Source organism: Alligator sinensis, unplaced genomic scaffold, assembly GCF_000455745.1.
Source record: "Alligator sinensis unplaced genomic scaffold, ASM45574v1 scaffold159_2, whole genome shotgun sequence".
Lineage (NCBI taxonomy): Eukaryota > Metazoa > Chordata > Crocodylia > Alligatoridae > Alligator > Alligator sinensis.
Genome location: NW_005841992.1, coordinates 948,835 through 964,442, shown reverse-complemented (window position 1 = coordinate 964,442; position 15,608 = coordinate 948,835). Strand labels below are relative to the sequence as shown.

General features: G+C 39.4%; 1 protein-coding gene across 1 annotated transcript in view; it reads right to left on the bottom strand.

The window, feature by feature from the left end:
• Positions 1 to 15,608, bottom strand: part of JMY (junction mediating and regulatory protein, p53 cofactor) — a 117,694-nt gene that overhangs the window by 39,994 nt on the left and 62,092 nt on the right. Inside the window, exons 5-6 of the mRNA XM_006021437.2 lie at positions 12,729 to 12,898; positions 137 to 302 (exon numbers count right to left, since the gene is read on the bottom strand). Coding sequence (XP_006021499.1) covers positions 137 to 302; positions 12,729 to 12,898 — 336 coding nt within the window. The remainder of the gene's footprint in view (positions 1 to 136; positions 303 to 12,728; positions 12,899 to 15,608) is intronic.

Sequence of the window (15,608 nt, the reverse complement as noted above, 5' to 3'; positions counted from 1 at the left end):
AAGTTTTAATTAATTTAACAATAGCTATCTAGATAAATAATACTATAAAGTATTAACTCCCATATGTTTTACAGGAAAAGTAATAACCATACCATACTAAATAATACAAATTATGTACATTAAATGCATACTTCACCTGACATCAGTCTTTTGATGCTTTCAAGTTGTGCTGTCAGTAATAACTCCTCACACTTCAAGATCTCAAACTGTACTTCATACAACTGAAGCTGAAGGTCATAATAATCAGCTTCTAATTGATCCAAATGGGCTATGGCTTCTGTACCACCTTGCAAGCTCTGCATCTGAAAGGAAGGAGGAGGAAAAAAATGTCAAAGGATAAAAAATAGCATACGACTACAGGGTCTCTATAAAACAAGAATGAAGAGATTATTCTTTTCATTAAAATATATATAATGTTGAATAAGCTACGAAACAGTTATAGCAGGTATGAGGTATTATAAATTGCATAATAAACTCAAGTATTGCGAGTACCGATTGCTATTGCCAAATATTGCACTGTCCACCTGCCCAATTTCAAATGCAATATTCAACGTATTTTTTGTATAGCTGTAGAGCCATCTATGGCATTTGGTTCATTATAGGGATACTATTTCATTCAGGATGTGGAAAGGGCATACTCCCAACCTGTTTCTGTATTTCAGTCTCTGTAGACAGAGGGCTGATATCCATCAGCTTTTTAATAAACTTGGATCCAAAAATATTTAACAGTTGTTACTCTAAAAAAAAAAACCTAGAAAACTGAAGCAAAGACCAACAGGGTGTGTCATACTGAAATGGGAAGTGGCTAGGTATGCCTATGCTCCCTCAGGGCAACAAATAAAACAGAAAGTCCCCCAGCAAATAAGTATAACTATTGTACCTGATATTTTACACCCTTTATGCGGTGTGGCTAACCTTCCTGGATGCAGACATAATAAAGCAGCACACCTGCCTAACCACAGGTTTTTGTGCCATTTTTCAGGCCTGCCTCCAAAATCTCAGTGCTGTAGCTTTGAAAGCAACAATGACTTAGAGAGTAAAAGAGAACAATGGGTCCTGTGTAGTCAGGCTGGCTAGAATTCTTGAGTTGTACTGCTTTGGGAGTAATCTAAAGCAAGAGAAAAGGTTTATTTTCTACATTAAAAAAAATCATTTTACGTCTTTTTTTTGGTCATATGTCAAATTTCAGGAAAGAGACAAAATAAAAATCTCTACCTTTTCCATTTCCCACTGAAGTCAAATATCTAGTGCAGCCAGGTCCTATTTGGCTGAAAAGTGGGATTGGCTGTTTTGAACACTGCATTCACCAAATATTGAAAGGGATCTCATTTACTGCATCTCTCTGGGGGACAGTGGAGACCATGGATCCTTCTGCTTTACAGTTACTGGTAATGCTATACCCAGGTCCCTTCCAGTCTCTCCAGATTCTAGATCCCCTCCCAGGAGAACCAGGAGATGTACTCTAGTTTGTTAAATACTTCTTTCTGATCTGATCTATCCCCTCATCCCAAGGAGGGATCCAACTTCCTTTATTATATTTAGATTCTACATTTTCAACCATGACAAGGGATCATATAACAAAATAAAAGGAAAACTACTTAAAATTAAAAGTAGATCCTTAAGTTAGCATTCTCAAAGAGAAATTCTACACTGCTAAAGGAAAGAGTCAGCCATGAATTGACTTCTAAACTTACTGATAATTATGTAAATGTCTTCCATTCATGACTCAAATATTTAAGACCATCTCACTGCTAATTATTTGGGATTACTTATTTAAAAATATTTCATTTTTTTAAGACATTCCTCCTGTTGTACCGTGCAGTAACCAAATGCTTTTATGTGCATATGTTAGTAGTCTGATATGACTTAAGCATGTCAAATACAAGTAATTTCTGAAAGTTTGCATTATACTAACACTGCAATTGAAAATGCCTAATTTGTAGGGCTATGCAAAATGGCACCGTTCCATTTCGACTTGCATTTCAATGTTTCGATGGAACACTGTTTCATTTCGAATTTCGCTTAGATTTGAAACCGCTGTTGCGTTTTATTTTGTCAAAACAGTTTCACTGTTTCGACGTTTCGCACATAGGTTATAACGGGGAAGCACAAAACAGCCTATAACTTTGTCATTTCTTGCCTGCTTTGGATGAAACTTGCAGGGGTAGTAGCCCCTTCTAAGGCCATGACGCCTGCCAAGTTTCAAGGAGATAGGTACAAGTGTTTCTAGGAAGCTGCACCTCTGGCTGCTGACAGGCAAAACTCATGTCACGTGTGTGTGTTATGCCACAGCAGGGTGAAAACTGCAGGAATGGTAGCCCTTGCTGAGGCCACAAAGACTGCCAAGTTTCAAAGAGAAAGGTACAGGGGGTTCTAGGTTCTGGGGCCCTGCACCTTAGGCTGCTGACAGACAAAACTCATGACATGGGTGTTTGTGTGACTGTCTGTGTTAGGGCACAGGGGAGTGAAAACTGCAGGCCTGCTGCAATCACAAAGCCTGCCAGCTTTCACGGAGATAGGTGCAGGGGCTTCTGGGGCCCTGCACCTCTGGCTCCTGACAGGCAAAACTCGTGACATGGATGGGTGACAGTGTGTGTGTTAAGGTGTACCCTCAATGGCACTAGTAGTGGCAACATAGTAGTGTGCCCCAATGAGGCTTCCTCCTCCCCTACAACCCCAACCAGTCTACCACTTTAAACAGCAACAGGTAAGACTATCTGGTGTATTTTTAGGAGGCAAACTAAATAGTTAGAAAAATGTATTTTAGCAAGCTTTTGGGTTGAAAAATTCTTTGTCAGGCTGAGGAAGCACCTGCAGTTGGTGCATCTGCTGGTCCTGGATGGAATGCAGAGTAAAAAAGCCAGAGGCTGTCCTGGCATGCAATGCAGGCAAGAAAGCCAGTCAATGAAAATGGAAATGGAGGTGTCAGGGGGTGAGGGACAGGCTGGGGGGCGAGGGTGCGGGGGTGGAATATAGCAGCACAGGTAGAAGTGCAGAGGTACCTGGGGAGTCAGATGTCCGGCAGGTTGCAGTGTGTCAGAATTCCACTGTCTAATCTATATTGAGTCCATGAGTTTCTGTACCTAGGAGGCTGAGGAAGAGAAGTTCATAGGCCTGGCTTTGAAAAGTGGTTTGTAAATTGTTCCCTCTCAGGATCAGGCCTGAGAGACTGGAGATGGTGTTTTTTTGGTGAGGAATGTGCCCCCACAGGTTGTTGGGTATTGTTGTCTTTGATAGATTCTGGTGTGCAGTTTGTGGGGGTACTGAAGATACTTGGCAGGTTTTGTGTTTCGAGCTGTAGGAAGTTGGCTTCAGTTCTGGTAATGAGGTTAGGTACTTGTTTGAATTTACAAACCACTTTTCAGAGCTGGGCCTATGAACTTCACTTCATCAGCCTCCTAGGTAGTAGGTACAGAAACTCATGGACTCAATATAGACAGAGTTGCAATCCACTCTCTGCACACCCCTGCCCACAGAACCCGCACATGCTGCAGGGGCATGCAGGCAGTGGATCATGGTCGAGACCCCACCCTGCACTGTCACCACCCTGGGGGGAAGAGGAAAGGGAGGAAAGAGGGGAATGCTAACCCAACCTGCAACAGCTCACCAAAACAGCCTGTGTGGCCCTCAGGCCCAAATAATTGCCCACCCCTGCTTTAACCCGTTTACATTAGAGGTTTGTACAGGACACTGAGTAACTCATGCTTTGGAGTGATACCATTAGTGCTAGCAAAAGGAAAGATTCAGTACTGTTTAAGATTACACGGTCTTAGAAACCGGAGAAAATTAACACTTAAACCTAGCTGAGCTGCCACGCGGCATGAAATAACAATTGTTGCATCCATGATAGGAATGGCCAAAAGCTAGCTAGCTAGTTTTGCACCCTGGGCAAAACCCTGTTAGAGACAGGGGGAGAATGGATGTCCCAAAATGCTGGAAAGCAGGGGGGAAAGGAAGGTAATGTCAGTCTTACCTGGCCAGGGACTCAAAGTCATGGTGTGACATGCTCTGCCCACCCCTGGTTGTTCTTGTTGCTGCCACAGGAAGTGTCCCTGGGGGTCTGCCATTCTGGCACCCCTTCTAAGTCAACACCTGAGGCTGATGTCCCACTATTCCGCCCCTTCTTACACTACTCGGATTGATAGCATGAACAGGATCTTAGGCTGGACAACATAGTGAAAGATGCAAGGAAACCTTCTGGAGTGAAAATGGAGTTAGAGTAGAGCCCTAAGACTTGATATATCTTTGTTCAATGCCACGCTCTGCCATCAGCTCCCACATGAATTTTGACAAGTCTCTTCATGTCCCTAGCCCCACTACAACAAAGACTTTCTACATAATTAATTCTCATTTATGTTCAGCAAAACATTTAAGTAGGAAATTAATTTTAATAGAGGTGCACCAATATATCAGTCCATATTGGATTGGCACCTATAAAAGGAAAATTGACATTACTGACAATCTGCTTTTTTGGCCAGTGTAGCCAATAAGGTCACCGATAAAAACCACGTGCATGCTTAAGTGGCTCTTCTTCCCAGGATTTTACTTTCCCTCATAAACAAAGATCAATCATCTTCCCCCTAAGCCTTTATTTTGCTATGCTTAACATGCTAAGCTCTTTTTGTCTTCTCTCATAATTTAGGTTCTCTGTTCCCTGATTATCCTAGCAGGCCTTCTCTGAACATGCCCAATTTGATTTAATCATTTTTGAATATTGGTGACCAAAATTGCATACAATGTTCCAGATGTCTCACCACTGTCACGAACAATTTGGTCGCTATTGGAAATACCTTGCAAGATTCATGCACTGACTGCATTTGTCTTTTTCATGGGTGGATCATATTGGTGCCCCTGTCATCCTGTCATTAACCAATACATCCAGATTTTTTCCCTCTTGTCTCCAGCCGAGTCTTCAGATTACAACAGAAAACACTTAGTCCCCTGCAATACATATTATTAAATTTAATTCTAAATCTTATTACTCCAGTCCTTAAAGCCAACAAGTATTGTTGAGCTAAAGCACTTAACTCTGCTAAATTAAGAGACAGTGGGCACATCTTCATGGTCATTAATACGCAGTAGTTACTGCACATTTCATTTAGTACTTGCTTAATGAAGTACTAACTAAATGCACAGTAACTGCAGCTGCTGAGCAGTAGTGTCGGCACACTTTTTTATGATGCTTACCACACAGTAGCCTAACAACACCATACAGGAGTGTATTAGCACAGTTTTTGACCAGCACGTTACTGTGCAGTGTTATTAAGTTACCGTGCAGTAAGTGTCTTGTGTAGATGTGCTCAGTGATTACATCCATCTTGGCTGAACAGGCTTTGCCCTATCTGCAGTCACATAGTTTTCTGCTTCCTTTGGATCCCAACTAGTTTCTAGTTCCTAAATCATATAATCACTACGTTAAAGAAAATTCTACAAGTGACTGCTACTGGAGGGAGATGGAAGGAAACCAAAACTTAGGCAACAAAGGACAATGAGATAAGAACTTGAGTCTCTGAACAAGAGTGCATGCATGGAAGGCTCACCCCTCAAGAGCTGCAAGAAGGTGGCTTTGAGTGCTGGGAAAACCTTAAGATCACAAGGAGATCTCTAGTAACAGTTCTACACACTAAAGAATTCAAAACCAGATATTAGGGTAAAGAGGGAAAGCTTGGATTCAATTTAAAAGGTGACTGAGAGACTGATCTCCCACTGATCCACATTAAAATTTATATTCCCATCCAGAACCTTGATTGCCAGGAACGGAAAGCACATCTCACACCCTCATGAGTCAAAATGCAAGCAACAAAGGTAATAATTTTGCTTGTATAGGATGATGCTGTGTCAATATTATATCAAATTCCATGGCACAAGGTCATTATAGATTGCCGTGTAATTTTAGGATATTATCTTCTAGCTATCTGCAATTTCAGCTGTTAAAATGTACCACTATTGTTCTAAGCTCCTCTACTCTCTTCTTGGGATTCAAACCCACCAAAAAACCTGTTAAGAGCTGCTTGCTGAGCACACTGGTTTGTAAAACAAGAAAATATAATTCCTGCTCCAAGTTATCACTTGTCACCAGCTATCTAATGTCAACTCTTCAATCTTTCTAAGAAATCAGGTTGCTTTTTTAAATCCTTAGTTTTTAAAATGTGAAAGGTGTATTTTTATCTTCAGATCAGTGAAGTAAAATAATTAAAAAGCTAGGCTTGAAGAAAGGTTTTGTCTTGGGTTTTAGCCCAAGAACGGCATGTCTAACGTTGACCTTTATGGAACATTTACATTTTTTATTTCTCTTCTGAGTAGACGGGAGTAAGTCATGATGAGACATGGTGTCATGATCTCAAACTCTTTGAATTCTTAGGGTTTGCTATAGTTCTGAATATGACAAACTTCCTGTTCTCAAAAGAGCTTTTTTTCAAAATCTTAGCCATTCCCTAGAAAAAATGATTAAAAAAATTAACAAGACTTGCATTATGTTCTGATTACTGTACTTCAAAAAAGGTTATTTGGGTTTTGCCAGGAATTAAAAGCAAAAGGTAGGTTATCACTGACAATAAGTATTGTTCTATTCTACTCATTTATTATTGCATCATTTTAATCCTGACTATTGCCACCAGCTTTGCTAACACTGAGGACCTTGACATTAAATTTCAAGTACTTAACCTTCTCTCATTATGTTTTTGGTTTGTTTTTTTTTTAAATCTCTTAACAATTTTGCCACTTAATTAGCTAAGGCAAAAGCTCAAAACTACTTTGAGCTGATGGGATCTATACAGAATACATAAATAGCATTAAAAATGAGCTCCCTTACTGTCACCCTTAAATTCACTAAGCTGTACAATCTTTTTAAATCGGCTATAGCATTTTCCTAGCTATACTAAAAATATACGTTTTGAACCCTAAATTCATAAATATATGTACATAAAATACACAGTAGTCTGGTAAGAATATTTTGCTTGTGAAGTCTAGCATGTCTTATTCCAACAAGTACAAGGAAGTTACCTGCCTTGTACATGTCAAATTAGTGCCCCTGGTTTGTGCAACATCCTATGCAATTTATGATCACGTGATATAAGAAGCATGCTTAAAATTAAAAGCACTGATGGATGCTTCAACACATCTACTTAAATACAGTAACATTTAATTTGGGTGGAGGTTTCCTATTCCTTCAGACCTAACTGGAATTTTTGAAAAGTAAAAGTTAATATTTATTCCTTAACACTTCTTTAAAAATCCCAGCCCAACATGCCAATTAGGAGCTCCAAAAATTGCAATAGGAAGGAAACAAGATTTTAAGACACATATGAAAAGAAATCAAGATGAAACATACACCTTTGAAAACACTTGTCTGAGAGAATTACTTTGTACCTTCACTGACCTGTTGATTTCTTCCCTATTACCTGCTCGATAACTATTAGCTTGCCAGAAATACCTATGTGTTTTAACCACCTTCCTCATTGTCATTCTCCTACCTCAAAAGGATTAACATACATCCTCTACTTTTATGTAAATAAATAAGGAAAGTCTTATTCCTACCTATACTCCCAGTATATGGGAAAGGAGGCAGGGGGGAAACTTATTAAATATGGGTACTAAAGCATGGGCTTAAATTTAAATCACACACTTAAAGGAATGAAGTATTCACACCTTCAAGTTAAGCACAACCTTAAAATGATTTCTCAATTCAAGACCAATACCAAGGAAAGGAGGAGCCCTACCCAAGGTGAAAAGGACAAAGAAAAGAAGTAGTTTAATAAAATGCTCTCTCATTTATGAAGATCTTACAAAAAAGGAAGTATTTATAAATAAGTATTATTTACATACCAGATTGAGTCCATCAAGTTCAGCCATACAATGATGGAGGAGAAGCAGGTAGTTGAGCCCCATGCCTGCAAAGAGGCATTTGTTGGAGCAAAATAACCAATTATGTACTTTGATTGATATACCCTATTTCACATGCTCAGAAATTTCCAAAGGGAGCCTGCTCTGTGATTTAGTATCTTTGTTTGCCATCATGATGACAAACCTTGGCAACCATTCCACAAAAGAAGAATCTGGTCTACTTCAGAGGAAGCATTTCATAGTTCCTCTCAAACAAAGCATAAGCACAGCAAGAAATGGAATTTAAGTGGCACAAAGGAGAAAATGAAAAGCTCAGTTATGTACTGATGTGGTTGCTTTTAACAAGAGGGTTACTGGTTTTGATTGCCAAGTAATACAGAAACAGAATTAACACTAAACTAATCTATGAAAGCTCATGCCTCTCTGAACAACTTAGTTTGCAAGGTGACACGTTGCCCTGTCTCCTGCACATTCACAGCTACTCCCTTTTCTAAAGTGCTCTTTTTCAACTAGTATAAATTAAAATCCACAGGCTTGAATTATTTTCAAAAGAAAAGAAAGGCTGTCACACAATGAAGCATAAGTCAGAAGGAATATATACTTAAAAGGATTTCAAACAACAACTTCTGAAGTTCTTTTTATCCACTAAACATCTTCCTTCAGATATCTGGAAATTTACAGGAATCAATTATATGTTGGCTATCCTACTACTCCCAGAATAACATTAAGTAATTCAATTCAATTCAATTCAATTCATTAAGGATTCTGGCTAAATATGACCATAATATAATAATACAAGTAAGTTCGAACAAAGTAACCAAACTACAAACATTATACTAAAAATAGAGCCCACGGACAAAAACCATTATTAATATAAATATAGTAGTAAATCAAGACATGAATCTATAATATTGTTGTACACAGATCCACAATTGAGACCAAATTAAATCTAATGTTAAAATGTATCACTCATATCAGTAATAAAGGGTATTTAACTCTAATTATAATAAGTAATGATACCTAAACAACCATTAAAGTTGCATTAAAGAGCTATTGTGATTATTTAAAGCTAATATCAAATTCACATGCACACAGATTCTAAAAAACAGTGTACAAGTTTGACTGTGGTAAAAAGAAAAACTGGTCAAAACTGTTTGCATAAATGTTACGATTACATTATGTGAATCTTAGAGCCCATAAGGGTATGCACAAATGATAAAATTAAAAGCAAATTAATAGGGGATATGAACTTAATGCAGAATTGACTCATAGAAAGGTCTCATCCCCTGTTCATCCTCCCCTTCATTCCCACCCCCATACAAAAGTAAACTGAAGTTTAAGCTAGTATGCAATCACCTCTATATACACTAAACAAACGCATGTAAATCAAGACAAAAATGGTTTTTGAAATCAAATAAGTGTATGTTGTAGTAGATGTTTCATTTGCTTTAATTTTACTATTTCTCCATACCCTAGATTTGGCTAATAAGACAGAAAAAAAGCAGCAAGTAAAAAGCATTCCTAGACAACAAGAGACTCCAGAACACAGGAGAAGACAAACACCTTGTACAACATATGAACAGCGCTTCTTAAAATGATTAATAGCATCAAGATGAATCATATCATCTTGCATTAACCTTTATAACGTATTAATTTTCTAGTTTAGACTAAAAACATGCATTTATTGTTTACTGTAGAACTACAAAGTTGCAAAAAACAAGCTTTTAAAAGTTTGTGTGAGAGAAGTTTAAATTTTTGGAATAGAATATCCCCAACACACAAGTCATATCCTTTGCAAGAACTTTACAGAAGGGCACCACAGACAGAGCTTGTCAGAATTAACTGACATCTAAATTAAAATGATAAAAATATGATTTTACATAGGAATGTAGGCCTGGATGACCCAACATGAGTCACAGGCAATTGCAGAATAAAAAACCTTTTCATAAACTTAGCAAGTTCCCTTAAAAATAAATCATTTTCCTCTACTGATGTTCAAAAGCTGTTTGAGAACTTCACTGTGTTTGGAAAACTAATTTCCAGCCTAAATTTATGCATGGCCAGTTTATACCCATTTGTTCTAGTGCCAGCATTGTCCATTAGCTTAAAGAGCATTTCTTCCTCCCTGTTTACTCCTGCTGAGATCCCAAAAGAAAACAATTAGATCCCCCCTCAGCTTTCATTCTGCCACGATAAACAAACCACGCTCTTTTTGTCTTTCACATCACAGGCTCTCTATTCCTGATAATCCTTGCCCTTTTCTACACCTGTTCCAGTTTGGATTCATCCCTCTTAAACAAGCACGACCAAAAATTACACAAAGTATTCTAGACAAATACTTCCCTTCTCACTACTGGAAATACTTCAACTGATAAATATTAAAATCTAATTTTATTTTCATACCTCACCACACTGATGGCTCATAGTCACTCTGTAATCTAACACACAAAGGTCTTTCTTGTATTCTGTTATTTCTAGGTAATGAATCCTTAGCTTATAGAAGGAAATTCTTATAATTGCACGTTATAGTATGGTAATAAACCTGGCACTTTGTGCTATGTAATATTTCAATTCTGTTTCTCTAATACAGGGGTGGGCAAAATACAACCCGCAGGCTGCATCCAGCCGGTGCCATTTGGCCGGCAGGGCTCCTAAAAAAAAAAGGTATAAAAGTATTTATTATTTGTCCGTGGCTGCCTGTCTAAGCTGACTAGGCATCAGCAGTGGCAGGAACCAGGAGAAGCCAGCGGCAGGACCCAGGGGCAGCAGTACCAAGGCCCAACTGGCTCCTGGTGGGCAAAATACAACCCGCAGGCTGCATCCAGCCGGTGCCATTTGGCCGGCAGGGCTCCTAAAAAAAAAAGGTATAAAAGTATTTATTATTTGTCCGTGGCTGCCTGTCTAAGCTGACTAGGCATCAGCAGTGGCAGGAACCAGGAGAAGCCAGCGGCAGGACCCAGGGGCAGCAGTACCAAGGCCCTACTGGCTCCTACCCCCCCCCCCAACTGGAAGCCTCTGCCTAGCAGAGGCTTCTGGCCTGGTGTCCCTTGCGTCCCCCGCCTCCCTCTGCCCAAGAGTGCAGTTAGGTAAGGGGGGGGGGAGACTGCCAGCGATCGCCCCAGTCTGTGGAGGCTGGTCTGGCTTCTGCTACGTTCTTGCAGCTGGGAACCATGCACTGCTGGAGCAGCAGGCAGGTGGGCAGGGGAGAGCAGGCGGTAGCAGCGGGAAGGTGGGGAAATGGTAGTGGCAATGGTGGCAGCTGGAGGGAGGGGCGAAGTAGCAGCAAGAGTGCAGGCAGAAGCACAGCAACAGCTGGGCTGGAGTACAGGGTGGAAGCATGGATCCACACTGGTCAGAGCCCAGGGCGGAAGAGCAGGAGCACAGAGCCTGGGCTGGCAGGGGCTCTCTGGAGCAGCAGGAGCCAGCCCGGCCCCTGTGATTCCTGGCTGGCTCCGGCACCACACAGTTCCTAGCTGCATGGCCAGGACTGCACAGGGACTTGCTGGGACTGCACACTGTCAGAGGTCTCTGCCTGCTGTGGGCCATGAGCACCCCAAGGCCCCGAGTAAATCAAGACAAAACTATTTTTTGAAATCAAATAAATGTATGTTGTAGTAGATGTTTGGTTTGTAGACTATAAATTTGTTTTTTTTCTGGTTCAGATTGGTCAGGGAGCACAGAGTACACAGCAGAAAGCACAGCATCACATGAGGTGGAGGAAGGGAATCAGAATAGCAGTTGAGCGTGCAGGGCTAAATTATAGCACACCTGCCAAAAAGGTTGGCTCCTGATGTATTACAACATGCACTAATTAAAAGTTTAGTTAGTGCATTCTACCTTAGAGTAAAGGAGGGAACCCTATGCTTCTCTTGTCCTAGATTGCCAGTGCTACAGTGGAATATTTTTACATTTGCTAAATATAAGAACAAAGTCATGACCCTAAAACTTTCAATCTGAGGTTCTATGGGGCTCATATGAACTCTCCTTCCCTTGCATATAACCCTATTATGCTCGTAGTTGTATTAACCTGTATAGCATTTAGATCCTAAAGCATAATTCTCCAAAGCAAGATGCCACAAACAAGCCATCAGTTCAGCAAAATATCACTGCCTGAGGAATATTTAGGAAAAGATAGATAAGCCAATGACTTTATGGATGAACTAAGAAATGAGTTAAGAGTCTGGGATGGAAGATCACAGAAGATTACTAACATGAGATAATATTTCCAAATATGACACAAACAATATTTTACTTTAAGGCAGATGCCACCACATGTGGTAGAACTGCTTCTTCAAATATAATATCCAAATAAAGTTTTACTGTGTGCTCTCTTTCTCAAGAAAAATACTGTTTTGAAAATAAGTCACACAAAATACAGATGCTAATCTAAATAAAGAGAAGTGGTTCTTCCATAGCAAAACACAGAAAGTAGCAGTGTACTTAGAGAACATGCCTGGTAAAAAATGGCAAGGGACAAGAATATTTCCCTGCTCAAGATTTGTTTTTGTAAACACCTGTACTGAAAAAAAAACTGAATTAGGAGTCAAAAGGGTGTCTTTCCATAAAGCTGCTAAACTCTCGCTGAACTATACAAAGAAGACGACATCTTGGGAATATTGAAAAAGTGCAAGGAAAATAGGAACAAAGAATGTAAAAAGAAATAAGAATCCATGCCTTTACTGGAACTGTCTACCACTTGCTTAATAACAACTGACAGCATCTCAGTCTACAATGGTGATAAATTAAAATGGATATTAAAATAGACTTAATAGTTTGGACATTCAAATTTGTAAAGTACTAGAATTAAAATTAATTCACAATCAAACCCAATATTTTGGCTTTATTTTCTCCTGGTCATTATTTTTCAGTTCTGAATGAGAAGTTACCTCTTCTTTCAGTGCATGTTTCTTCTGTTCCAAACAGATTTCTTTTGCACGCATCAGCTGCAATGTCTCCTTAGAAACTGCATATTGCAGCTTTTCCATACGTTCCACTGCTGCTGCCCATGCTGCCTTACCAAACTTTTTCTGATCTGCTCGCATTCGATCATATACAGCTGTAAGAAAGATGACGAAAAATATTTTACAACTTTATTTTATATTACTGGTGTATGCAATTATAAAGCAAAACATGTTTTAAATTGCACCACCACCACATACACAAACTCCCTTGTTATAACAAACTAATTATTTGACATGAAATCACATTTTATGTATGTTATTGTTATCAATATTGCTATATGTAGTTCCACATCTGCTTCAGTTACTGTTAGTATCTGTTATTAAGTAGGATGAAAAATATTCCAGAAGTTTGAAACGGAGGTAAGATTTATGAAATTTAATTCTCAAATCAGATCTGAGCTCCTGGCAACTGCAGAAGCAGTCTGAAAGTCAGCTAAATTTAAGAACCCTAATTTGTTTTTCATTTGTTTCATTTTAGACCCTAATTGCATTAATAGTTCATCCTCCTCCACAGAGATTCCTTGTCCGCTGCGCAAAGGCACACCTGTACTGGCCAAAATTCCTAGTGTTCACAAGTATACTGGCAAAAATGAACCTTTACATTATGTCAGTAGAACTGACTCCACCCCAAGAATACTATAGTGCCCCAAGCATCTGCTGCTGCTGCCAGCAGCAGGGCCTGTGTGCCATGGAGGGGAGTGTTTGGGAGGTCCCCTCACACCCACACCCTGCCTCCACAACCCCCACATATATATCCCCAACATACCCTATGCCCCACCACATGCACAGCCACACCCCCTCACATACACACCCCAAACACAGTACACAAGAGTAAGACTTGATTTGAGCTATTATGCAATCACCTCTATATACACTACACAAACACAAATCATGACAGAAATATCTTTTTTAATAAAATTAAAATGTGTTATAGTAGGTGTTTGACTTTCAATATATGATTTGGTTTTTTTCTGGTTTCAAGATGGCATCCCCTACCTCCCAAAAAAAGTACTTCTGGGGCAAGGGGAGGGACATCCTGTACCAAAAGTGAGGGGTTAGGGGTGGGACTTCCAGTCCAAGATGGTGACCGGGGGCGGGTCACACGTCAAGGGGTGGGGCTACCCTTGCAGCCCTCAACAGCTCATCAAAACTCATTAAGCGACCCTCCAGCCAAAATAACTGTCCACCCCTGATCTAAGCCTTTATTTAAATACTACTACCTGTACAACTACAACAATTTAGGAACAGATCCTCACCTTTTGTAAACCAGGAGAACTATACTGCTCTACATTTTTCATACGTTAACTGCCTAAGTCAGTAAACAGCCTGAAATAATGTTTCACTACAGACTTCTGTTGGCATAGCTACAATCTTCAGATGTGAGATCCCAAAAGGCACAGCTGTACTAGTCAAAATTCCTGGCGGTCATATAATTATACTGGCAAAACTGCACCTTTACATTATATAAATAGAACTGACTCCACCCCAGGAATACTACCAGTGGTAAAGGTAGACAGATGTTCCTTCAGCAATAGAATCTCAGTGTGAGCTGCCCCACTCATATCTATGGAGTATTAAATTTAAACCCTTACAGTATGGATTTAGATATCAAAATTAATGATTTTATTGCTGAGCATTTTAGCACAAAATTTCCAATTATTTCCATGTGGGGACCTACCCCATGTGACTCCACTTCCACACAACAGCATGAAGAGCAGAGTGATTCTAACTGCTTAATACCTGGGTACAACCTCCAGCTATAGAACAGCAATAGCTATCTGTAATCCTAATGCACATCTCATTTTCCCAGAAGCCAAAATCCCAAATGACATCTACCAAACCCCGTTTTTCTAAATGATTTCTATAATGCAGTTATCTATTTGATACAAATCAACAGCACAACAAAAATTATGAGTCAAAGGGCAGTATAATAGTACACTTGATATCAAGTGGAACTCCATGATGAATATTTTACTGACTGCACATTTATTGTAACAAAATCACCAATTTTTAAAAATCTGAAACTGCTAGAGAAGGACAGAGAATTAAGTTCAAGTTAACCAAGCAGAGTACAAGAAACTCTGAAATATCCACATGAATCAGAATTTCTTCAGGAAACCAGCAGAATAGCAGAAATCCTTTGCCTGATTAACGAAGACTTATTCCTAAGCCCCAGCCAGGTCTTATGCAAAGACAGAGGAGGCTTTCACCAATTGAAATAAGCAAGAAAATCACATGATATTATTGCATACCTTTGCTAAGCAAAACAGGTTGAAATATATCCACAGATACAGCATTCAGTCTCAGGTGTTTAGAGCAGAGGTTCCTCAATTAGGGATAGCTTGAGGGGTAGGAATATGGTTATGGAATACAGTAGGCAAAAAATATGGTTCTTTTCACCTTGCTTCCTCCTTTAGTACTCATTTATTATTATCATTACAGTACCTAAAGCCATTCTGTGCTGGTAAGGTACAAACAACAAAAAATGGCCCCAAAGAGCATACCATCTAGGGCAAGAGACAGGCAGGCAGAAATAGAAAGAAATGAGACAACAGTGGTCTGTTGTGATCATCACTGTTTGTCATGTAAGGACTTAAGGTTGCCAAGGTTCTCCTAAAGGAAAAAAAAAAAAAAAAAAAAAGGAAAAAAAAAATCTCTGTCCTCAAAATCAGCAGCAAGTCAGTTACACTATATAATTTTCTTTCAGTTGGCTTGCTTTATGGTTTACAGTTTTTTCTGTACTAGAAAAGTTAAACCGTTTCACCTACTCAACTGAAAAAGTTGGGTCTAGTTTGGAATTCTCAA